The following is a 24893-nucleotide window of genomic DNA, read 5'->3' as shown; positions in this document are numbered from 1 at the left end:
CTAGTGACCTGCGTTATGGCCTCTGTGTAGCTTCCCCTTAAAAGTACCTTCCTTCCGTGCAATCATTCGTCAATTTTATTTATTTATTTATTCATGCTCTTCATTCAGGCGGTGAGTGCTTACTTGTGCTTTCAAAACGAATGGGGAAGCAAATGCACGTATTGTCTTGCAATGTGGCTTTGTTTAACATGGGGCAAATCCTGCCAAATGCTGGAGGATCTCTCTAAAAACACTTATACAACAAATCCTAACTGTTCATTTTGGTAGTCACTCTACCAGCCATACCCATTCCCAATGCTTTAACACAAGGCATGAGAGCAATTTACTTATGACTGAACATAATTGTACATCTGCAGTGTCAAAATGAAATTTGCAGCTCTCAATCAAGTTAAATTAGATACAATTATGTAGGCAATATGTGTCAGTACCAGCCACTTGCCATGCACATCAATAATAAAATGAAAAAAACTAGAGCAAGAAGCTTAATGCAGCCACACAATAGAACATGTGACAGAATTACCAGAAGGACACACAAGAGATGAGACATCATTTAGAATATTGTATTTATTTACAGTTGGAATTAAAAGACAGTGTTCCAATTCCACATTAAAAATTGACCTGAGAGTCCCAAGTTGTAGATGAGTGGGAGCGAATGCCCCCGAGGGATGGGAGGGGTGGGCGGGGCTCATGGTGAAGACATTGGGGAGGGGTGCTGATTTAAATAATCCTAAACGCTTAAACTGTCAGCTGTGGTGGAGAAGAAAGGTTAAAGATGGATGGAGAAAATGGGGGTGGGTATGAAATGGGGGTAGTCGCCGAGGGTCAGCTGCTCTTATGTCTTCTTCTGTTTGCGACCTAAAAAGGGAAAGAAAGAGAAAAAATTCATTTGCCTCAGGGTTTTGGAAATGTGTAGGGCGATGATCTCTTCTCTAGGAGGACGGCAAGGGTGTAGCATATATCATAGTTTTCTCTAATGAAAACCTATATACAGTTAGACCTCGTTTGACTACATATCACACTTACTCTATAATGAACATACATGTAGCCCACTTACATTACACTTGCAAAAGGTGCGTATATTTTTCACCAAGGAAATAAAAAAGTTACTGACTTGTAACAGTCAGTAACTTTTTTGTAACAGTTTTGCAGCTTCCTATGTGGTTATACAGTCACATGTCCTGCCATTTTGTAGTTGGATCTGGGATTATCATCTCAGTAATGGTTTCAAAGAAAAATGATGCATCGCGGCTCAAGGCCAAGTCTGCAATCTGAATGCCTCATGATGGCGACCAGCACTGAACCCCATGCAGCTGTTCAACAGATCTCCTCCAGGTAGCTAGTACTTCTGAAAGCTGCTGTAGGTTTGCTTGTAATGCTCTGCAGGTGTGCTTTGCAACTACTTCCCAGCCAAATGGCAGCACGTTGTAATACATTAAAGCAATGCATCTTGCACCGCTGGCCTTGCCAATACAATTGCCCTTTAATGCTTGGCCAAAAGTGACTAGTAGATGTAGACCCTACATCTCCTTCATTCTATCTAAATGCAATATTTGTGCTCGAATGGCATTTCTTTGCTTGCAGGCTGCTTTCTGGTGAAGATGTTGGATTTTTGGCAATTCACTGGTTTGGTTCCAATCTAAATATTGACTTGCCTTGGGGAGAAATGTTTTAACTGTATAACCGTGTTATAAAAATATAGTGAATTATTCATCCACCAATAACACTTGAATTGTATTCACTTTAGCGACTGACGTGATGATCATCACTAACAAGGCCAATTTCTGTGATAGATGCCCAATGGCCCGCTTGTTACCAGTTCAAACTGTGGTCTCATCAGTCGTGTTAAATCTGTGCCCATTTGTCATACTGGTGCTGGCTTTCGGTTGAGGTAAGGTCTTCTCAGTAGCTCCAGGAAGGGCTGAGGCGCTAGATACTCTGAGTTTTACTAATATGCAGTAAGTGCAGATAAGTGCACCCTAATTATGGGATAATCCTACTCCTTATTTACTGATTGTAGCAGGCAGTAGCACAATACAGCGGATAATAAATAATCGTGAATAACAGGATACAATATAAATTATCCATAAAAGCAGCGACGACGTGACCATATCATGCCTGTCCACTCCTACATGCCTCTGGAAGAACACAGGAGTTTTTCTCCCTGGTGAAGCAGCCAATGACCAGACTGGGAGGTACTGTGCCTTTTCACACTGCGCCAAAAGTGACTGATGTTTTTGTCATAGTTTCAAGAGACAAGGCCCCAAACCATTGCAGTGTCTATTGTCATGCATCTTTCTACTCACCTGTGTTGCACTGGTAATTGATTTGTATGCATTTCTAATTCTCTTAAGGGTCTATGTGTACGAATGTTTTATAAGGTTCTGTGTGGCAATGGTTGCCTGTTATTTGTATCTGCTTAGTGTCTAAACTAAAGGCCTGATTAACACATTTATTGCTATATGCTTACCTGTCTAACTTGAAATATTGGTGTTGCTCTGTGTAGACTCATTATAGCCCTTGACCACTCTCACACCCTTCCTGAGAGTATGCCCTGCTGCCCTGCTACCTCACCTTGATTGGCTTTGGCTAACCTTTCAGTGTCTTCCCTGTTTATCATAATAGGGTGGCCACCCAAAATCCTCCCACGAGGGTTAATTTTTTTAATCCATTTTAACCATTTAAATAGCAAATTGTCCAAATATGGATACATAAAGATGTTGCTCGTCTTTAGATAAGCGGCTGCTATACACTTGGCGAAAGGTCAGGGCACTAACTTCAGACCGAAAAGTAAGACTTTGTCTTTATGCTCCATCCGCACTATGAACCTCAGAACAGGACTGTGATCCTGTCTGATGGGTATATGGAAGTAGGCATTTTGAAGATCTATTGCAGCAGGCCTGTCCCCTCCTAAGTGGATAGGGCGCTATTTGGTGCAATGTCAGCATACTTACGTTTTCTCTTTTCGGCCACTTGTTCATCAACCTGAGGTCCAGAATTCATCTGAAGCCTTTCTTTTGTACTTTTTTCCTCACCTGGAAGAACTTGGTGTATATTCCTTTCCCCTTTAAAACTGTTGGCACAAGTTCCAGTATATATTGTAGTCATAATAAGAGTGTTACACTTACCTTAACGAGCAAAGCACATTATCAAAACCTAGAAAAAACATACATTATGGGCAGTGTGGTACATTCCTATTGTATTCTTTTGGAATACTTGCATGGGAAAGGGCAAGGGGACAAATAGCCACAATTTGGGTTCCAGACTTCTTTGCATAAAATCAAAGGGCATTTTGGTCAAAGACTTTTATTAAAATAAACAAGGGTTGGGAAACACCTCTCGGTCCCTGCCGTAGAAGTTTTTCCCTACCTAAAACCAGAACTAAGGATCTGTCAGCGGTCTGAATGTCCAAAACAAAACGTCCTGTGTCCAAGGTTTCATTCTGACCCTCACATTCTAACAAAACAAAGTGAAAAGGGAAATGTCTTTGGCCTTGAGTGATGTATAAATGTTCAAAAGGGCAATGCATAACTCCAACACAAAATGTTCCAAAATTATAGAGTTTTTCTCCATAGGGTAGTTCCCCTCCCCTTTATTTCTCTTCTATATGGGTTCTGTTCAGGATTATCAGTCTCTTGAGCTTTAACACGACTGGTGCAAAACAACTTCACTCTTGGGGTACCCGGAGTACCTTCCTGCCAGGTTTCCTTTCTCCTTTAATACATTTCCTTTGCCTTTTCCTGATGTGCTCTGATCAGGATTTCTTGACTCAATTTCTTTTTACACATTGTTCATCTTCATGCCTGATATGCTTTCCTGTCAGGGCTTCCTTATAAAGACATATGTTCACAATTAACATCCACCTGGTATACTCTCCTGTCAGGGACTTTCTTTTATGAACACTCTTGCAATAGGCATCTGCCTGGTATACTCCCTTGCCCGGGTTTTTCATTCATATATATAGATATAGTCTTGTGGCTTGCGCTGGCCTGGTATATTCTCCTAGCAGGACTTTCTTGTATAGGTGTTTTCTTAAACTCTCAAACTGCCTGGTATACTCTCCTGCCAGGGTTTTTGTTAAACCCACTTGTAACAGCCTAGTATATTCTCCTGGCAGAATTTTCTTAAAAATACTTGCAACTGCCTAGTATTTTCTCCTGTCAGGGCTTCTTGCAACTGACTGAAATTCTCTTATGCCAGGGCTTCCATATGCGGGCTCTGCGCATATTTCCAATATTGATAGTCTCTTACAAATATTCTTTTACTGGTATTGTTTCTGCCTGGTATATAATTCTACCAGGACTTCTTTCACATGTGTATTGCATACACTCATACAGTTGTAAGTCTCTTATTCTGTTTACTTTTCCCGTTTTATAGTAATGCTCACTTGTATGTTTTTTTACAAGTGCTGTCTTATTTATTAATGGTGTTTTGTATGTCTGCCAAAACTCCCAGGTGTCCCTGCTTCCCTTCCATGGACTAACCGGTTCTTTCTGGCGTATTTTGTCTCTCCCACGATAAGCTGGTAGCAAGCGTTGGGCGTCCTGCTCGCCCCTTCCGTTTCTCAGCTTCTCTGTTTGCCGTTGATCCTGCTGGGCTCTTCAGCGTCTTCCCCAGCCTCCGGTAAGGTGGAGGCTGCCTCTTGACACCTGCAAATGCCCAGCAGACTTCTCCAGGCTTCTGGCATCCATGCAGCACTTTTGTTTCTCGCGGCAAGCTTCACTTCTCCTTCTTGATGAGTCGATTGTCTCCATGGAATGCCTCCCAGCCCCTCGGTCTCTCGGTCGATTCCAAGGGATGCAGTCTTCTCCCACCACCAGCTCTCCTTCTTCAGCTGCCTCTGTTGTTTAAATTTCACCGCTGTAGGTAAACGCTCACAACAACTAGAGCATGACTTGTACTCTTGGGCTTGGGGGATCTGTATTACTCAATCCATATTCCTCATCTCGGCATTGTTGTGCTTATGGGAACGGAAGTCCATTCTTGATGACGTGCATATGAAGTTTGGGCAAAAGTTCTTTGTGGATTGTAAGGGCACGTTAGCTCTGAATTACTTGTAGGTGGAATCTGGGAGGATGTTTTCATGAGTTGTAGAGCAAAAGTCCGATTTTGATAGTTCACATGCAGATCTTGTTAGAGGTCCTTCAGTACCCTTCCTCGGTGGATGAGCGCAGGCATAATAATTTGCCATCAAGGCATTGGCTATAGATGGGGCATCCTTAAGGGAGGAAGGAAAACACCATGCCTTGTCTGATAGTGCCCAGCTGCTCCCCTGGAGGTTGTCCCCTCGCTGCATGTGATCAACCCTCATTTAGCCCCCTCACCCCCAAGGTCAGGATCAGGTAGTGCCTGCCACCCCCTGGCTACATGGGGTGAGGTTACCACCAGGAATGAAGTGATAACACTATCAGATTCATCACAGAACATAGGAATGACCACAGCTCTTTGTATTTGACAAATATGCCTTTGATAAAATGGTTGCATGCTTGAATCACTAGGTACATAATTTACACTGGGCTTGATCACAATTGTATTTTTGCCACAGTAACCCGGACAGTAAATATTGGTAGCCCACACCTTGTTTTTGCAGAGGAGTCGTGTTGCTAGCATATTACGTTAGAGGGCATCCACATATTGAAGGAATTAAATTAGGAGATATAGAAAGCAAACCCCTCCTATACGCTGATGACATCCTTCTCATACTGACTATACCAGAGGTAGCTTTACCCCCCTTACTGTCTGTCACTGGGAATATGGCTCTTTTAGGGTATAAAATGAGGCAAGATGGAAGTGCATCATCTGGGCTCTTGGACAGCACCCTTCAATCTTTCCTCGGCTTCTGGGATACAAGTCACTACCAGTTTGAAATACTTGGGCATTAAAATAAAGAGCACTCTGGGATCTACAGCCAAATCGTACATGTGTGAGAAGAAGGAGGGAGATCTAAAGAGTGGGAGCCCTCTTCCACTATCTCTAATGGGGGGGATCGCACCATTCAAGATTGTTTCCTTCCCTCGACTTATATTTTCTATCTTGTTCCTCATGGTCCTGTGGAGCTCAAATCCTGAGTAGGTCTGTATATAAAAAAGAGAGACTTAAATCAGGTCTTACTGCTCAAAGTCCTTTAAGGCACAATAGCCACGTTCTTATCAATAAAAACCCTTCTTCAGGACGACGTGGGATTCACTGGAATAAAGGTACTTACATCAGTCTTTCACTAGTGGAAGTTTTGCCTCCTTTGGTTCCCTATATCTGATGTATAACCTCTCCAGGAAGGATTTTTTGAGAAACATCCAGCTTTGACAATGCCTTCAGCCTTCGTTGAAGCATAAGCTGGAAGGAGGCCAAGTAGTTTTGCCAAATATTGCCTATTTGACCAGATTTGCTGGGACTAGGAAGCTGATTTGAGTCACCTTTACGATGCTCCAAGAACACAAAACAAAACCTTTTCCATTGCTTAAAACGACCTAGGAAAGAGATCTGGATATAAGCATTTCTAATGAAGAGTGACTGGGGGTCTTGGAGAGCTAGTTGTCACGCCCTAGAGATGTAAATATCCATGTTGTCTCCTAGAAAATCTTGGACAAGGCATATTGGTACCCCACAAATTTACAGAATGTTAATAAGTCGTTGTCATATTCTTGTTGGCACGACTGCCATCCGCAAGGCATCCCTGCATGCCTCCTATGGGACTGTCATGTAGTTGCAAGCTTTTGGAAAAAGGTCTTTGAGATTATTACACTGGTCTTGTCGATCCAAGGTCTTGCAATATTGGACTTCCTAGTTATCAACTGGATCTAACGAATCAACAATGTGGAGAGAGACTACTGGCCTTGGGAAATGCCAAGAAAATAATTATGCAACACTCGAAAGACATGAATCCGGGACTCTTCTCTGAGTAGTCGGATCTCATGATTCAGGTGGAGGTCTTCGAATGCTCTCTTGTGAAAGGAACATGCCAAGAAAATAATTATGCAACACTCGAAAGACATGAATCCGGGACTCTTCTCTGAGTAGTCGGATCTCATGATTCAGGTGGAGGTCTTCGAATGCTCTCTTGTGAAAGGAACATGCCAAGAAAATAATTATGCAACACTCGAAAGACATGAATCCGGGACTCTTCTCTGAGTAGTCGGATCTCATGATTCAGGTGGAGGTCTTCGAATGCTCTCTTGTGAAAGGAACATGCCAAGAAAATAATTATGCAACACTCGAAAGACATGAATCCGGGACTCTTCTCTGAGTAGTCGGATCTCATGATTCAGGTGGAGGTCTTCGAATGCTCTCTTGTGAAAGGAACAGTTACTGAGGATCAGAGCCCTGCCACTTTGGGAAGCTTTTTTGCAATTGATTTGACAGTCAAGACGTGTTAGGGCCGGTTTTTCTACTCATATAAGGTTTACTGATGCTACCTTGCTCTGTTGGCTAGCCTGAATATTTCCTTATTTTTCCGTTTTTTATGTTACGAAATATTTTAAGGAGAATATTACTGCTTAGTTATTGTCCCATGGAAAAAAATTTAACAAAAAGATATTCTCAAAAAATGTTGGTAGCCATGAACTATACATACTGATTCAGACAGCCTCAGGATTTGAATGTGAGGATAACATGGCTGCTTTTCTTTCTGGTGGATAATGTTTGCTCTCGTCCACTTAATTGTAGAGAATCAGGGCTGGAAGGGGCCCCCAGAACCCAGGGTAAGGATAGTTTTGCACATGCTCAGTTGCCAATGCCCAGACATCCTTAGAAAAGTATATATATGACTATATATATACATATATATCTACATATATACTTACAACTATGAATAGTGACACTACCTAACGTACTTGGGGACAATTGTTCTCCGTCTTAGTAATAATTGGGACCCCGGCATTACCGCCTCCCGCGAATGGCCAATTATCGGCCCACTCATCTCGAAATGGGCCGGTTATTGCCCAATCGCAGGAGGTGGTGCCGGTAGCGAGCATGGCGGTAGCCGTGCCTGCGATACAGGCACAGCTACCGCCATGCTTGTAATGAGGCCCAATGTCTCAAGGGGTTCACTTGAGTACACCTTGAGTCCATCACAAAGCCGCACACTACAATTAGTACTGCTGATCTTTCTTTCTAAAAACCGTTTCCAAGTAAATATGACCTGTTACTACAGACACCTTTCAATTGCCTCACCTCTGCCTGAATCCCACATTTTGTTGATCTCTGCCCTCTTTCCTATACCCCTAAACACCATCATTTTACCTCTGCAGACTTCACCCTGGCAGGGGCACTTCATCAACTTCCAGAGATAGGTTGGCGCTCTGAAACCACCAGGGTGGTGATTTGGCACTGTATGAAAGGTTTGTAACATAACAAACACAATATTAAACTTATCTATAAATACACAGCGACCCAGGGAAGTAATTACTTTGGCATATGCTGTACAGAACAGTGGTTGAAGGGGCTAAAACTACCCCTTCCATTATGGCCACCACTGCTCTACAAGTTGCTGTTCCTTCTGTTTACAAAGAGCAATACGGGTGGCAACCAAGCGAAATTGTGCTGCAAACAATGTGTAGTCAATTGTATTGCAGCAAAGGGCAGATCACATGTCTGCGAAGATTACAAATGTCTATGACCACATTTCTCCGTCAGATATCAGTCTGCAGTCAAAGACCCCAGTTAGGCCTGTTAGGCCTAACTTACAGAAATAAGTATTGGCACAAGAGGAAGGAGAACAGTGTTGCTACATCCAACAAAGGAACTGAATCTCGAATCCCACCAAAGCTGCAGAGTCAATCAGAAAACTCTCACCATTCGGGCAGTTCCTTGAGAATAAAGAGGACCATAAGCTCCTATGAAAACTCTGCAGGATTTCAGACAAGAAGGAGGCCACAGAAAACCGGTCATGCATGTTGACACCATACTCCAAAGCGGGTGGATCTTGCCACAAGGCCGAGGGGGATCAAAACACAAAGTGAACTATTATAAAAGGTAAAATATGTCTTTATTGATTTAGAAATAATGAAGGATAAATGGGTGGAAGACTATAACCACCCAGAAATATGCAGGATGACTATTCCTCTAAGGACCATAGTGAGGCGACCCATTTACTCTTCCAGATTCCACTACTATGTGGTACAGAAAAAGGTCATAAAAATCCCTCAGTTTTGAGTGTCTTTGCAATTCTTTATTGCTTTTCTTGCCTATGGTGTCAGGTTGCTTCTCGTCGTAGATTACCCGACCCCACCACCAATCAGGCCAGGAAGCCTCTGCACGTATGCTTGTGTGTCAGACTATTTTGAATCCTCTCAAGGATCATCTCGGGTCTGGGGTTGTTGGTTGTATCCATGACCCAGTGGGCTAGCGATGTTTGGTCTTTTCTCCTCCCTAATGTGAGGAACCTTTGAATCCAATTGGTCTGGCACATGCAGCTTTCCTTCTCACCTTCCTGCTCCTCCTTTTCCCTTTTCTTTCTCCTTCTGACCTAATCCCTACTCTCGTTTCCTAAACTCTCCTTCCCTTCAACAGCTCATCTCTAATCCTCCTCTCCACTTTGCTATTTCTTTTCACTCCTCCAACTCCTTCTCCCAACTCCCCCTTCCCTCCCTCACCTCTCCTTCGTTCCTCGTCAATTCCTTCTATTCACTTTTCTCCTTTTCCGATTCTCCATCTGCGACAACCTCTTAACGTTGCACACAACCCATACCTGCTGGTCTCTTATCCTGGTTCTCCCCCAGTTCCCCAATACACCGTGATCAGCTATGGTTCGTCATGAGCTGAGCGATGCGTTTGGTGAAATGGCAATGACTGCATGTTTTTGCTGAGAGTATGGGCTTCTTGAAGCGTTACAGAGGGCTGCCCATCAATGGGAAATCTGCCATCTTGGTTTCAGAGGCCATGTTGTTTGTGCCGCAGATGCTTCGGCAGCAACAGGTTTGTGTGTGGTTGAAGTGCACTGTGCGCTCTCAGAGGTGGTAACTGCAAGGACAGCATTTTGTGGTTTTGGGGGGAGGGAGGATCACAATCACCTGCAATTGCCTCCTGCTGCCAAGATGGTTTATCAAACCATTCCTGAGTATTCAGGGGGCCCTTGGCGTACGAGCTGCGAAAGCGCAGTGGTATGTTTGCAATTCAGAGTTTTGGAAGGATTCCTACACTTAAGCATGGTCTGCAAGTATCTGGTCACGCTTATTGGGGCAACCACGGCCTGGGGAGCCTGTCCTGAGCAGCTGGTACTCTGCAGAACATGTAGGGTGAGCTGGTGGAGTCTCAGTGTCGCACGGTGGGTGGGTGGTGGCACCTGGCCCCCATGGGTTTCCCAGCCTCATTCCGCAGTGTCTAGCACGCGCCACACACGGCCCCAGGACCAGGAGCTGGGAGTACGTGATTATGGCTTTCATCTAAAAATGTAAAATGGAGCTGACGGGTCATGATCTGATAATTATTCATAATTAAGCTAAAAATAAGCAGAGTGCAAGCTGAAGAAATGACCACAAAGGTGCACGCCATGTGTGAGATAAAACATTGATTCTCTCTTCCCCCATTAAAGTATAAAAGCTGTATTCATTTTGTGGTAAGTTTGAACTTCCATCAGGTGTGTGTGTGCGTGCGTGTGTGTGCGAGAGATAAGGAATGTCACCAGATTTGTCCAGATTTGAGGGGCTCCCAAATGACGTGAGCTTTAACAGGGCCCCGGTGCGGTCCCTAGAGCTGTATGGACTATCTAGGCCAATGACCTTATGGTCTTTGTTTGGCTCCTCTCCTAGCATTATAAATTGCCATTCCTGCTCCTTCCTTGATTTGAGTCTGTGTTTTTTCCTTCCTTCTCCTCCTCCTCTTGATTTCTAGATGCAGAATGTATCAAATGTTAAGTTGTCCATTTTCCGCACAATGTATTCTATTTTTTAATATTATCTTTAGTTTAAATAACAATTGATTTGCAAAAAGAACCACAGCAACTCCGCTACGACCTGACTTTCTGAAAATTATTGAAATCCTAACTATTGCTCCTAATGACCGTGCGGACAGTCCCCCAGGGGTGATAACTTATCAGCCAACTGCTGCATGACCAACGTCCCTTTCCCTACCGCCTCCATGGTGACCTCAACTAATACATGGTTTATGGTTCGGCCCTCCAATATTTGCTCCTTGACTAGCGCTTGGCCGAGGAACCTGTAAGCGCTCCCAAATCTTGAGTACCTGCAAGCCATCCAGCCATACTGTTCTTTACCCACACAACACACACACGGAATACTCACGCGTCTCATTGTTTCTGGTGATGGCCACAGAGGCGCGGGCCCGTGGTCCCTGCTGCGTGAAGTGGTACCCAAAGCGGATGATGGAAGGGCAGTTCTCCACCATCGACGCCATCTCCATCTCGACAGAGTCACCTAGATTGTGGCGCTGAAAGGAAAGGGGGGATCTAGGTCACATGTAATGAAAGGGTGTGGCGGGGATGCAGCTTCAGTCACACCACCTTTCACATAGGGGTACTTCTAGTGTTGCCACCATTGCCTTTTAAGTCCCGGCTCCCGTGTCTACATGTAACATGCTGTGTGATACTGGCCTATGCCTTTATTGAGGTCTCTAAAGAGTCTTTAAGGAGTGGACACGATGAGGCAAGCTAGAAACCCGTGCATCCACACATAACTGCCTTAATGTGCCACTGTAATCCAATTAAAAAAGAAAATATTCAGAAACAATATCTGTAATGTAGCAGTGCACTGGTGCTACAGAGCAGTGCAACATTACCACCATAGCTAGCTTACCACAGTTATAATGGCCTCTACCATATCTATGACAACATAGCGGCGTAACAAAATGTGGGAGCCCTCCTGCAAGCCATGCTGAGGGCTCCTATACCCCCCCCGCACCCACAAGCTTGCCAACAAAAACCCTGGCCGAGCCATACTCTGTGTCAGCCTGTACCACCATGCATGCGCAGTGCACATAACGATCGTGCTGCTGCAGGGGCACGCCGTGCCCTGCACTAGATGAAAGATGCAAGCATGTGTTTTAATCAAACTTTAAATCTTTAAATCTTTCACCTAGTGTAAAAACAAGGGGGCTGTGCCTGGCTCCTGAAGTCCTGAGACCCAAATCTACCCGTCAACTCTGTGCATGGCCAGTAATAATACAAACAATAATAATACCATAAGAAAATGTCTTTATTCTGGCAGTCAGTATATGCTAGTATCACCATGAACGAACATTCTCTTGTTGGCTTTGCCCTTAATGACAGTAAAAATCTCATGCCACAGGAAGAAAATATGTTCATGCTGCTGCAAAAATGTTTGCCCAAAACCCACACCACCATGTGAGAATACTCTTCATGTTGACTTTGCCCTCAATGTCAGTAAAACATGTGCTGCTGCAGGAAGGAACCATTGCCTTGTTTGGCTGCACAAATGCTCCCACTCTCCCCATGTAAGAACACACAACATATTGGCCATGCCCCTTCTTAGAGTAAAAAATGCCATGCCACAGAAATACAATGTCCAGCCTGCCTGCCCCATTGTGCTATAAACCCCCCACCCCAAACCCTCCTCCAAGTAATAACATTCATCATGTTGGCTTTGCCCAAAAATAACAGTAAAACATGTAACAAAACGTTTATGCTCCAATGCCGTCTGCCTGGACACCAGTCATGCATGCACACATTCATACCCATTCTCCCACCAGCCACTTATCCAGTGGCTGGAATTTCTTAATTAGAGGGGTGTAAATATTTCCCACAAATATGGCAGAGTGACCGAGCATAGCGAAGGTGCCCAAACCAACCAAAGGAGTTTGGGGTGTGTGGGGGGGGTTCTCCCCCACCCGCGAGAAATTATATTTAACAATGGGCTAAAATTGTGAACTATACCGCATACCTTATGTGGAAAATTGGGTAAAAATCCAGAAGGTTTGCAATAGATTTTGTAGGGTAACCCCAATCCAAAAATCCAATAGATGCAACTCGCCAACAGTGCACAGGAGCATTAACCAACACATTTCAATGCTGCCTTTGCCCACAATATCTGTGAGTATAAAACAATGTCATGCTGGCTGTGCCCATACATGTCCATAATGACTGCACCATTATAAGCCAGTATTCTCAAATAAGAACATAATCATGTCTGCTTTGCGTATAATTCCAGTAATGAAACTATAAGAAAACATGTCCAGGCTGGCTTTGCCAATATATGGCTGCATCTCCATGCAAGGACATACTCCTGTTGGTTTTGACATTAAAAATGTCATGCTACAATAAGAAAACATGTCCAAACTGGCAGCACCAAAATGCCAGTCTAGCAACATAATAACACTTATCATGCTTACTCTAACATAGATGGCAGAAAAAAAGCTATGCCACATACAAAATAGCTAAATTGACTAAACCAAAATGCCAGTCTAGCCACGTAATGACACCTCATGCTTGCTTAACCATTGATGCCCAGTAAATATTGCTATGTTGCAGTAAGAAATGGCTCGACTGGACAGTGCCAGTGTAGCCTGGTAATACTAACACTTATCATGCTTACTTTATTATAAATGCCCATTTAAAAATATCATGCCACAGTACGAGATAGTTAGACCCGCTCCATCAAAATTCCAGTCTACCCACATAACATGTTTGCTATACCATGGCTGGATGCGCATTAAAGAATGTTGTACTAGCGCACCCCGCCCCTCAACCACCAGAATTCGTTCCTCAGTGGCAGCCCAGTACTAACACATGTGCACACCTTTCACTCACTCATTTACACATGCACCCAGCCACCCATACATCATACACTCACTCATTAAATAATACATAACACAACCTTGCATGCATGCACACACACATACATCAAACATGCACACAGACACACAATGTATTTTTCGAACTTGCTCTGGACTCAAATTAGTCTTCCCCCGATGAAGGACACTGCTCTGCTCCTGCAGCCAGCTCCCAGGCTTCAGCCTTCATCACAAAGACAGGAACCAGGAAGCTGGGAGAGCTTACTGGTTCCTGTCATGCGCAGTGAGGCCTGGAGCGCCGCAACTGGATCTTTTCTTTTTGAAGTCAGAGTGCATGCACTCAAACTTTAAAAAATAATGAAATAATTTATTTGTGAAGTCGGAGCTCTATTTCTTCGTGAAGTCGGAGCAATTGCACTCCAGCTTCACAAAGAAATTAATTGACTGACGAAAGAAATCCTTTCTTTCTGAAGTCAGAGCACATACAGTCTGGCTTTCTGAAGCCAGTCATGGGCCCCCATATCACCGGGGCCATGGGGGTGGGCCCGCTATGCCAGTGTGATAACAGCCATCATGCCGGCACAATTACATGTATGAAATCATGTGTATCACATACATCACAGCCTTTGTGGCAGAGTATCACAGTAGCACTGTGCATCAGTGGCGCAGGGCCCTTGTGACAGAGTGCCCTTGTGGCACAGTGCATTGCTGTGATGCTTCAGGATGGTGTGTAGACATGAAAGTGCAGTGGACAGGTCCCCCTTACCTGGTTGTCCACCTTGAGCTCCAGCAGAGTTGAATTCTCCTTCATGGCTTTAATGACAGCCATCATGCCGGCGCTGGTGATGAAGTTCGACTCAATGTTGAGGCTCTGAAGTGTCTTGTTCTCTTTAATCATTTCTGCCACTGCCTGCAAAGACAGCAGAACACAGACATTTGCATCAGTAAGGGGTGCAGGTTGCATGCGGTGAGCCCATGATCTAACCAACAAACCAGATCACATTTCTGGTGGCCCTTCCCCGAGCAAACCAATCAGTGAACAGCCACATCAAGAAGAGTGACCACAGTATGCAATCCCCCAAAAGCCACAGCACTGTCACATTTACAAACAACCTGAGAGGTGAATAATAAATCAGAGGCTATGCCCATTAAGAGCTTAGCCGCTTTCAGGACCAGGGGTGATGACTTATCTAGAGGATCCCAGGAAAGAATTGGAAAAGTTCTTTACCCACGGGATTATACATGAATGGAGCAATGCCAGCGCTGAACAGATTTATAGGGAATGGCACCTCTGAAGGGCAGTGATGCCTCTAGCTGCTCCCATCAAAATAATAATAGCTTAGCATTTATATAGCGCTACGAACCCTCAGGTATCTGAGCGCTGCTTATTATTACCCACCGTGTGTGGTGCACATTTATCGACCTCGAAAGAATGAAAAGCTGAGTTTGGCCCTGTTGGGATTCGAACCTGCGTCAGCAGGCTCTGCACAGATGTCAAAGCGAGTTAATGCAAAAAAGCCATAGCAGAAACAGACTCCCTGCAGGAACTGGTTAATCCTTAACTGCAGGGCAATATGCTTAAATGAGTGGGTCTGACAGTTCGTATCAGAAGGGGAATGGGTAAACTAAATGGCCTATTGTTTTTTGTGCAGGAAATGTGAAGATTTTAGGAGCTTGGCAGTGCTTCTCCAATAGGAAACGGACACAGTGGCTGGGATGGAGGGTCTTATCTGCGGGGACATGGGCCTATTGGATGTGGCTGGTGATCGGCAAGAAATAAGCTAAAAGCATGGATCTAACAGCCCCAGTCTTCAGGAAATGGCCCACGTGGATGGGGGCTGGGTGTCCTTATCTTTAGGGAAAGTCACTATATGTATTCTTCTAAGGCTCACCTCCTAGCAACTCAATTATTCATTTTGGAGGTTTTTAATTCAACACTTTGCTAGTCTTTGATTCGTGCTAACGCCAGACATATTAGCGGAAAAGTCGTTATATTGGAACAATGGGGGAGGACTTACTTTAGCGACTGGGTCGTTACTCCGTGTTGCTACCAGGCTCAGCTTCTTAACATGGGTGTTGGCTTTCATGGCTTCACAGATATCCTTCAGCGTGGGGATTGGAATGTCCTGCAGAAATAACAATCAGACATACAAGCTTAAGGTTTTGGCAGGTGCACAGTAATTGATGTCCATGTTATCAATCCCTACAAACCGGCACTGCTGCCTGAACATTGTCTGAGACACCAGATGTTGCCCCGAAAGGCCAGGGCTGTGCCCGCCACAACACAGCCTGTACTCGGCTAGCAGACTCGGCCTCAGAGTGAAAGATTCACTGCAATCCTCCATTCAGTTACACAGCCATCCGAGAAGCGAGTAGGTCCACGCTCCAGTCTGATCTGTTACCACATTCTTGGCTTTCAATTGCTCAGCACATCACACTCAACTCCTCCACTTGGACAATGGTCATGGGAGAGGCATTAGCAGCCACACTACTCATAGAGTTTGTCTCTTAGGGCCTCTGCCCATCATCAATAGTTGGCATCAGGGTGATCCCTGCCACTCCCTCTGTGGAAGGCAGACCATAACCCATGACCTCAAACCACCCAGTGCCCTGAACCCAGCCAACAGGTATCTCATGCAATTGGAAGTCAATTATCTGGACATCTATATGTGTAGCTAATGAGAAGGGACGCATCTCATGACTTATCGGAACTACCCAAGATCCATTTCTCCCAAGGCTTGTGCTTCTGTGTTGCGTGGAAGAAACCATATGCAGCTCACTTGCGATGTGTGTACTTGTTTATTCCTAGTTATGATATGATAAGATAGGTTATTTATAACGCGCTTAATACCCAGAGCTTTCTAAGCACGGACCCGGGGAGCGAACCTGTGTTGCTCCGTGTCGTCTTGCTTCCAAGGCGAGCACGTTGCCCCTGAGCTATCCTCCCGAGACAACACTCTCTGGCAGAGCAACACTCTCTCACTATCCTGTTTCTGCGTTCTGCTGTTCTAAGCAGTGGTTTCCGGGGTGAACACTTATGGGGGACGCCGCATATAAATCATTTAGTGCTCGAGTGGTGGAAGAGGGATGCTTGCACCTGTACACAAAGTGGAGGAACGGCATAAACCGCCTGAAGTTCGACAATAAATCCCCATGTCTGCATCAAAACCAGTCTGACAGTAATTCGATAGTGCCTCCATCTACCTAGGCAAGGAGGGCGGCCAGGTAGGATCCCCAGTCAGAGTGATTCTTTGGTGTCAGGGACTTCCCTACTCGCAATGTATCATAACTTTACAAATAGTTGTGATTTCTGAAACTAAGCGCAATGATACTTACACCTTTCTACATGTGGTTGAACAATATGTTATTATGAAAGCTTTATAAATCAATTTGGATTTGTTTGTGGTTATTTGAAGAACATGGATGTTAACTTCGATCAGAAATTACTTACATGAACACATTTACAGATGGGGATTGCAGCATTTCCACGATGGATGCTTGTACATAAAGATGAGAACAATTAGTGAGCCAGCGTATGGTGGTGTAAAACATTAGGACATATACCAGGGACTAAACAAACAGAAACAAAAGTCAACAATTGTGCTTGTAACTTTTGTCACTCTCTTTCCCACTCCCAAGGCCATCCAAGTTTGGTTCGGGGTGGGGGAGTCGCTGTCTTCTTTCCCTATTGTATCCCCCTACCTACTTCCAACACACAGTCAACTCTTGGATCATACATTTCTGTCAATGGGCTATTTCGTTCCAGATCACATTAACTCTATTCAGGAGGGAGTTTAAACATTACTTCCTGGCTCCCCACAATTCATTCAAACTCTTGAAGACACCTCAAGGCCATCATGCAACCATAACTAGACTTTTAATACAACTCAACACATTTTAGCAACAGTACACACCACAAAGGGAGATTCAATAAGGTCACTTTGCTCCCTTTTCTTCTGATATACACCTTCTCTGAGCAAACACACACTACTTTTTAGATACTTCCCTGCTACCACTATCACTCTTGCTTCTGTACATCTCACCCCACTGTTCTGAACCATGCCTTGTGTTTAAACAAACAGGGAAAGCTTGTATAAGCTATCGGACACGGACAAGCCGTTGGCGTCCTTTTAACCGTTAACAAGGTACAATGCGGTAGCACAAAAACAACATTTTAATAGGAGGGTAGTTAGTCAAAGATATTCATAAATGCAAAGCTAAGTAATTGAATGCTCAGACTCAAGAGAAAAGGAGGGCCACCCGGCTCAGCGTATGTCACCCTGGGGAAGAACACCCTGTCCCTATCGGGGATGCCTGTCCCTGGGTGGCGCGTGCTGTATCGCCTATCTAATAGTAATAGAGGAGAGGACTCTACCTAACCTTCTATACTGGTGGCTGTGTCTGGTGGCAGACGAACTATACACAATAGCAAATATTAGTGGTGTTTTCCAAATAGGTGTTGCAGCGATAGACAGAACTGTGAATTAGATTGTGTAGCTGCTTGGTCTAAGTGGAGACAACCTGGGAAACAGGTCAACTAATTGTATTCCATCCAAAGTGTACAGCTTTAATCTAGCCCTTTGGTCACAGTAGTTGGAATGCAGAAAGTACAAATGGAAAACCCACTAGCAAACAATATGGTTAAAACAGCTGAAGAGCTGAAGGGCTACAAGTGGCTCTTATAAAAAAACAGCTCACTCAGTGGATGTGAGTGTGCAAGCAACTAATTATTCAAATAGTATCTCTCTGCTAATGTGGGAGATATCAATAGTTGGTCATGAGAGCCCTCATGACCAAAGTGGTCGACCGGTTTCAATGGCGTCGGTGGATAGAGCCATCTTCATCAAGATTGTTATTCGAGCTGCAAACTGAATTGTCGGAGTTCAGATTTGCTGAACTGAAGGTACCCTTGGGGAGTACTGATGTCTCCTGTAGGGAGGCAAAAAAGGGGGGGAGAGAGGGGAGGAGGGAGGTAAGAACCACTTGGCAACAGCTTTTGACTGCATGTGTGGGAGTGGTGGTCTTCCTGCATCTGAGAAAGTATATGGGAAACCAAATGAATTGGCCAGAGAATACAGGGGCGGTTAAAGGTGCTTGGACACCAGTGAATTGGGCCTCGCCGTCACAAGTGGGAGTGAGGAGGGAAAGGTTGTGCAAGTGGTGGGCCAAAGCCCCTGGATGGTGGAACTGGACACTTGGTTTATGGAACAAAGCCAGTATGCAGGAGGTGTTGGTACAGTGGCTGCAAAATTGAGGTGGAGCATGCTGTGCAGGTAGGGTGAATGGGCAAACAATTACCTCTGTAATGGAGGCCAGAAGGAGCAGGGGAGAAGCTCTTGTCAAGGGTTGTTTCCAACAACTGCAACAGCAAAAATCATTGCAAAAATAACTGCAACTGCAGCAACAAAAGTAATTGCAGGTTAGCACAAGACTGTTGTGGGGGGTGCCATTGAGTATGGCAAAAGCTGGATAGAATGTACCTGCTCAATGTAGCTGCCTGCTCCGTGCACGCCGGGTGCTGTGCAGCAGTGTACAGCTCTGAAGGCGTACGAGTAACGAAGTGCCCAATCACCTATAAACACAAAACATAAGCGCGCTCGCGCTAGTGCTATTGTGACGCGGCGGGCATCTTGGTTACGCCCTGTTGGAGCGAGATGCTCAATTATCAGAAAAGGAGGTTTGATCGCCTCCCAAAACAAAACAAAAGCCACTCGCGTTAGCATCACAGCATGCTCCACCTCCATTTTGCAGCCACTGTACCAACACCTCCTGCATACCATCTTTGTTCCATAAGACAAGTGCCTCAGTTCCACCATCCTGGGGCTTTGGTCCACCACTTGCACAACCCTTCCCTCCTCACTCCCACTTGTGACGGCGAGACCCATTTCACTGGTGTCCAGGCACCTTTAACCACCCCTGTATTCTCTGGCCAATTCATTTGGTTTCCCATATGCTTTCTCAGATGCAGGAAGACCACCACTCCCACACAGGCAGTCAAAAGCTGTTGCCAAGTGGTTCCTAACTCCCTCCTCCCCCCTATCATTCCCTTTTTTGCCTCCCCACAGGAGCCATCAGTACACCCCAATGGTACCTTCAGTTCAGCAAATCTGAACTCCGACAATTCAGTTTGCAGCTCGAATAACGATCCTGATGAAGCTGAATCTACCCACCGATGCCATTGAAACCAATCGATCACTTTGGTCATGAGGGCTCTCATGACCAACTATTGATATCTCCCACATTAGCAGAGAGATACTATTTGAATAATTAGTTGCTTGCACACTCACATCCACTGAGTGAGCTGTTATTTTATAAGAGCCACTTGTAGCCCTTCAGCTCTTCAGCTGTTTTAACCATATTGTTTGATAGTGGGTTTTCCATTTGTACTTTTTGCATTCCAACTACTGTGACCTAAGGGCTAGATTAAAGCTGTGCACTTCGGATGGAATACAATTAGTTGACCTGTTTCCCAGGTTGTCTCCACTTAGACCTAGCAGCTACAGAATCTAATTCACAGTTCTGTCTATCGCTACAACACCTATTTGGAAAACACCACTAATATTTGCTATTTTTGTATAGTTCGTCTGCCACCAGACACAGCCACCAGTATAGAAGGTTAGGTACAGTCCTCTCCTCTATTACTATTAGATAGGCGATACAGCATGCGCCACCCAGGGACAGGCACCCCCGATAGGGACAGGGTGTTCTTCCCCAGGGTGATATGCGCTGAGCCGGGTGGCCCTCCTTTTCTCTTGAGTCTGAGCGTTCAATTACTTAGCTTTGCATTTATGAATATCTTTGAATAACTACCCTCCTACTGAACCATGCCTTGTCACCCATCTTATCCCAGCGTGGCCAACTCCCCTCCCTGATTTCCCTCCATTCATTTCCTCCCACAGACCACAGTCTTGCTGGACACCCTGCGACGGGGCACAGTTTGCTCAGCCACAGACAAGGGCTGGGCACTCTAAGACCACTGAAGAGGTGACTTGCCCAGTAAGAAACAGATAACCTACTTTAACATAGGACACCTGGAATCAAAATAATGGCAATAATGGCAAACCCATGTATTCTCAAGTAAGCATTCTATTTATTAGGAGACCATATACAAGTGGTGCCAAATGAACTGTAAAAGTTGGAGATTCCCAGAGACTGTAGGTACAAAAATAAATCAGTCGGGACGGTCTTTTGGCATAAAAGTAAGTCTTCCTTGAAAGACCACAATACAGCAATGTTAGAGTATGGGCGTAAAATGAAAGATTAGGTCTACTGGGTGAGTTAGAGACTCTGAAACAGCTAGAAATCCCAATTATTTCACTTAACCAACATGTGCGTTCCTAGGAAGATCACTTTACCTTGCAGGGCCCAATTTCCTTTAAATTTTAAAATTGTGATCACCAAAAGTGTTTCAGTTTAGCATGCACTATAAAAGAATCATTCATCTAGTACTTCAGACTTCACCTTTCACAGGATGTCAGTACTTGGGCAATTGAGGTTGCACTTTCTAATGATCACAGCACTTGGGCTTGTGAGGCTGTAACTTACATATGATGACTATACATGTGAAATGGGGTTTATGGGTAATGGTCCGATAAAGGTATGTGAGGTTACGCTTAGCCTATTCTAGCAGTGCCCGGCAGGTGTGGCTGTATAAATGTATAAAACACATTATGGCTATAGCCGCATGTGCGTCTTCAACAGATATAACATGGCAGTTACTGGTGTGACAAAGCTAGGAAATTCTGCCCAAGGGGACTACGGAGGTAATCCCGCTATGCTTAAGACTCCTTAGGGGCAGGGCAAGCGGGTCCCCCATCCCCACCTTAAGGGACAAGTAATCCCTAGGCAAAGATTTTGTTAGACCTCCCCTGAAACAAGAATCCCAAATGTTTGTGGGCTATATGGGAATTGAGCAATGTACTAGGGTGCAGGGCCATTAAAGACTATGATTTCTGACCTGCAACTGTTAGAATCGCTATATGTTGAAAAGAACCAATCAACTTTCCCTCCTGTTACGTGGACGAACATAAGGCTCTGGCAACAATATCTAAGGGGGGGGGGGGAGCCGGATGAGCATCCGCTTGGCAGCTGAGCCACAGCAGGAACACAAGCACATCCTGGGAAAAGTGGGAGTCAGACAACTCCTCCTTGCATCCGGCAGGGGCCATGGTAGAGGAGAGAAGTTCACAGATTGCTGCTTCTGACCGAAGGGTCTGGAGCTGGGAAAACTTGGCCTGGCTGGCATCAAGCCACTACGGGAGTCGCCAAGCTGGGGCACAGGCAGGAGCTGAATCCTGACCATCGTCAGCCACATAGGGGGAACAGCGAAGCCAGAGCCACATTGAGGAAGAAGCCCAGGAAGCCCTCGAAGTAACGCGGCCATGCTTGAAGAATCCCCCAACACAGAAAGTATGTGGGTCATTCAGGGAACCCGGGAGGCAGACGGGTGGGTGGATTAACCAGATACCCTAAGCACGGGTGAGCCAACCAGAAGCCCAAGAGTTGCATGTATTAAAACAGAGAGCCCAAGAAGGGCTAGAAACAAGAACTGTGCGAACTGGGGCGACAAACCCAATGCCCATACACAGAGGTGAACAAACCAGAGTCCCAGGAGGGGTGTATAGTGAGACAAAGAGCCCACGAGGGGCTAGAATCAAGAAGTGTTGGAACTGGGCTGACAATCGTCATGCCCCATGCAAGAATGCTAAAAGCCCATGAGGGACTAATATTGAGAATGGCCTGAACCGCAGTGACAATACCCATACCCAACGCCAGGGTGAGAAAGCTGAAGAAAAGAATACTCCACGAGGGGGTGAAAGCAACCTGATAAATGGACGACCTGAGAGGTCATACAGCCCATGAGGGGCTGAGGCACAGTGTACCCCATGATGAGATGAATGCTATGCAGTACACAGATGGCCTGGAGGGCCAGATAGCCCACGTGGGGTTACAAGACAACCACAAGAAAGTTTGCAAAACCAAATAAGGGCTTTCAGAAACCAGCCACTTGACGTCACTTGACACCAAGTATAGCGGGAACCAACTTACTTAGGTAGTTGGTTATTTAGGTTATTAGTGGTAGGGTAGAACAGAAGATGGAATAAGTTTGGACAGAAGACAGAATTTTGGTCAAACATCTGTCAAGTCCAGGTCAGATTGCCTGAGAGGCTTTGATAGATCTTGTAATGCAGTTGGATGTTCGTCTTTCTGAGAGAAAAGGGGAGTGAAGACGAACGTTGGGTAATGGAAAAATAAATCCTCGAGGGGAAAGACCCAGGTTGGATTTTTTAAACAAAGAGAGTACATTCAGGATTCAAGAACAGGTGGGTAGGATTAGGGGGCACCTTTCTAAGGAAGAAAAGGATAGACGAAGAGAAAACAAATTGTGGCTATATTGAGGTAAAGGTGGGAATTTATTAGGCAACTGCCCCAACACTCTCAAGCAATTCCAGATTTCTGCAAGTAAACGTCAACTGGTCGCCAATACTCTTCAGGCAGCAGTACTGCACATTACGGTGAAAATATCCTTGTTTTATGAGACTATCTTGAAGGGGAAGGGTCCAGTGATGATAGATTCAGGAGCCAGGGGAAACTTCATTTATTGGGGTGTCAAAATCTCTAGGTATTTCTTTGGTGCAGAAAGCTTTGGCAGGACATGTGAGGGCAGTGGATGGTTCGGCACTTCAGGACCCATTACTCATGAAACAGCTCCTCTAATGATGATCATGGGAGAGAGTCATGGGGAGTTAATTGATACCCCTCAGTTAAAGATTATTTTGGGAATGCCCTGGCTCACTTTTCACAACCCGTACATTGACTGGGGTAGGCGTGTTATTGATTTACAATCTGAATTCTGTAAAGTGCATTGTTTAGGATATCAACCATTGTAGAAGTCAGGGTTTCAGGGGGTTTCTGTGGTTATAGGTTTGGCAGAGGCAAGATTTATGTCATATTCAATTGCGCTGTGGTTGGAGAATCGCTGGAGTGCTATCAAGATTTCAGAGATGTATTTGATGAGGTTGAGGCAGGAGAATGATCCCCTTATAGACCGTTTGATTGTAAAATGGACTTAGAACCTGGAGTTATTGTACCTTGCAGTAGTGTTTATTCCTTCAATGAAAAAGAAAATGACTACCTCAAAGAGTATCTCGCTGAGAATTTGCCCAAGAAGGAGAGAACTCTTTAAGACATGTATAGACTCGGCCTGTGTATAAAGTCACAATGAAGAATAGGTACCTGTTTCCTCTCATCTCAGAGATGCTGGATCAAATACAGGGAGCCACCATTGTTTCTAAACTGGATCTGCAAGGGGTCTATCATTGGTACGTGTTCGGGAGGGAGATGAGTGGAAGACGGCTTTCAAGACCAGAGTCAGCCTTTCTGAGTATCAGGTGATGACTTTCGGCCTCTGCAACGCTCCTGCCGCATTCCGATATTTCGTTAACAAGGTTCTGAGAGAATTTCTTGATATCTTTGTGGTCTATATTGATGATATATTGATCTTCTCTCAGAGCCTAGAACAACATCAAGAACATGTCATGCACGTCCTTTTTAAGTTGAGGGAAAATCATTTGTACGCCAAATTGGAGTAAAAACAATTTCAACTTGGAGCCTATAGAATTTCTGGGATTTGTGATTCCTCCCAAGGGCTTGGAGATGGATCAGAGGAAGGTTTTAGCAGTTCGGGATTGCCCATCTCAGACCAAGGTGAAGGAGGTGCAGAGTTTCCTCGGCTTCGCTAACTTTTATTGAAGATTTATTGAAGGGTTTCTCCCATTATAACCCCGACAACACGTCTCCTAAAGAAAGGGGTTTCTTCTAGTTGAAATTCCAAAGCTGAGGAAGCATTTCAGTTGTTAAAGGATCCCTTTACTTCAGGGCCAATCTTACTGCATCCTGATTCATCCAAGCCATTTTTTGTGGAAGTCAACGCTTCAGATTTGGCAATGGGAGCTGTGCTGTCCCAGAGACATGAAGAAACGGGGCAGCTTCATCCAGTTTCATTCTTCTCTAAAAGATTCTCTCTGGCGGAAAGAAACTACATTATAATGGACCGTGAACTTCTTGTGACTAAGGCAGCACCCAAGGAATGGTGGCATTTCTGATGGGAGCAAGGCACAGTAACTGTTTTGACTGATTATTGAAATCTTCTCTTCTGAAAAAATAAGCCAACACTCTCACCCCAAGACAACTAA

General features: G+C 44.8%; 1 protein-coding gene across 2 annotated transcripts in view; it reads right to left on the bottom strand.

The window, feature by feature from the left end:
* Positions 1 to 546: 546 nt before the first annotated feature.
* TMOD4 (tropomodulin 4) overlaps positions 547 to 24893 on the bottom strand; it is a 304747-nt gene continuing 280400 nt past the window's right edge. For both annotated transcript variants that reach the window (XM_069649866.1, XM_069649872.1), the window contains 4 exons: positions 15717 to 15824; positions 14465 to 14608; positions 11235 to 11379; positions 547 to 855 (listed from right to left, as the gene is read on the bottom strand). In XM_069649866.1, coding sequence (XP_069505967.1) covers positions 833 to 855; positions 11235 to 11379; positions 14465 to 14608; positions 15717 to 15824 — 420 coding nt within the window. In that variant the 3' untranslated portion in view covers positions 547 to 832. The remainder of the gene's footprint in view (positions 856 to 11234; positions 11380 to 14464; positions 14609 to 15716; positions 15825 to 24893) is intronic.

Source organism: Ambystoma mexicanum, chromosome 1p, assembly GCF_040938575.1.
Source record: "Ambystoma mexicanum isolate Mex_15411 chromosome 1p, UKY_AmexF1_1, whole genome shotgun sequence".
Classification (NCBI taxonomy): domain Eukaryota; kingdom Metazoa; phylum Chordata; class Amphibia; order Caudata; family Ambystomatidae; genus Ambystoma; species Ambystoma mexicanum.
The sequence above is the reverse complement of the archived record's forward strand: the minus strand, read 5'-3'. Positions and strand labels throughout refer to the sequence as shown.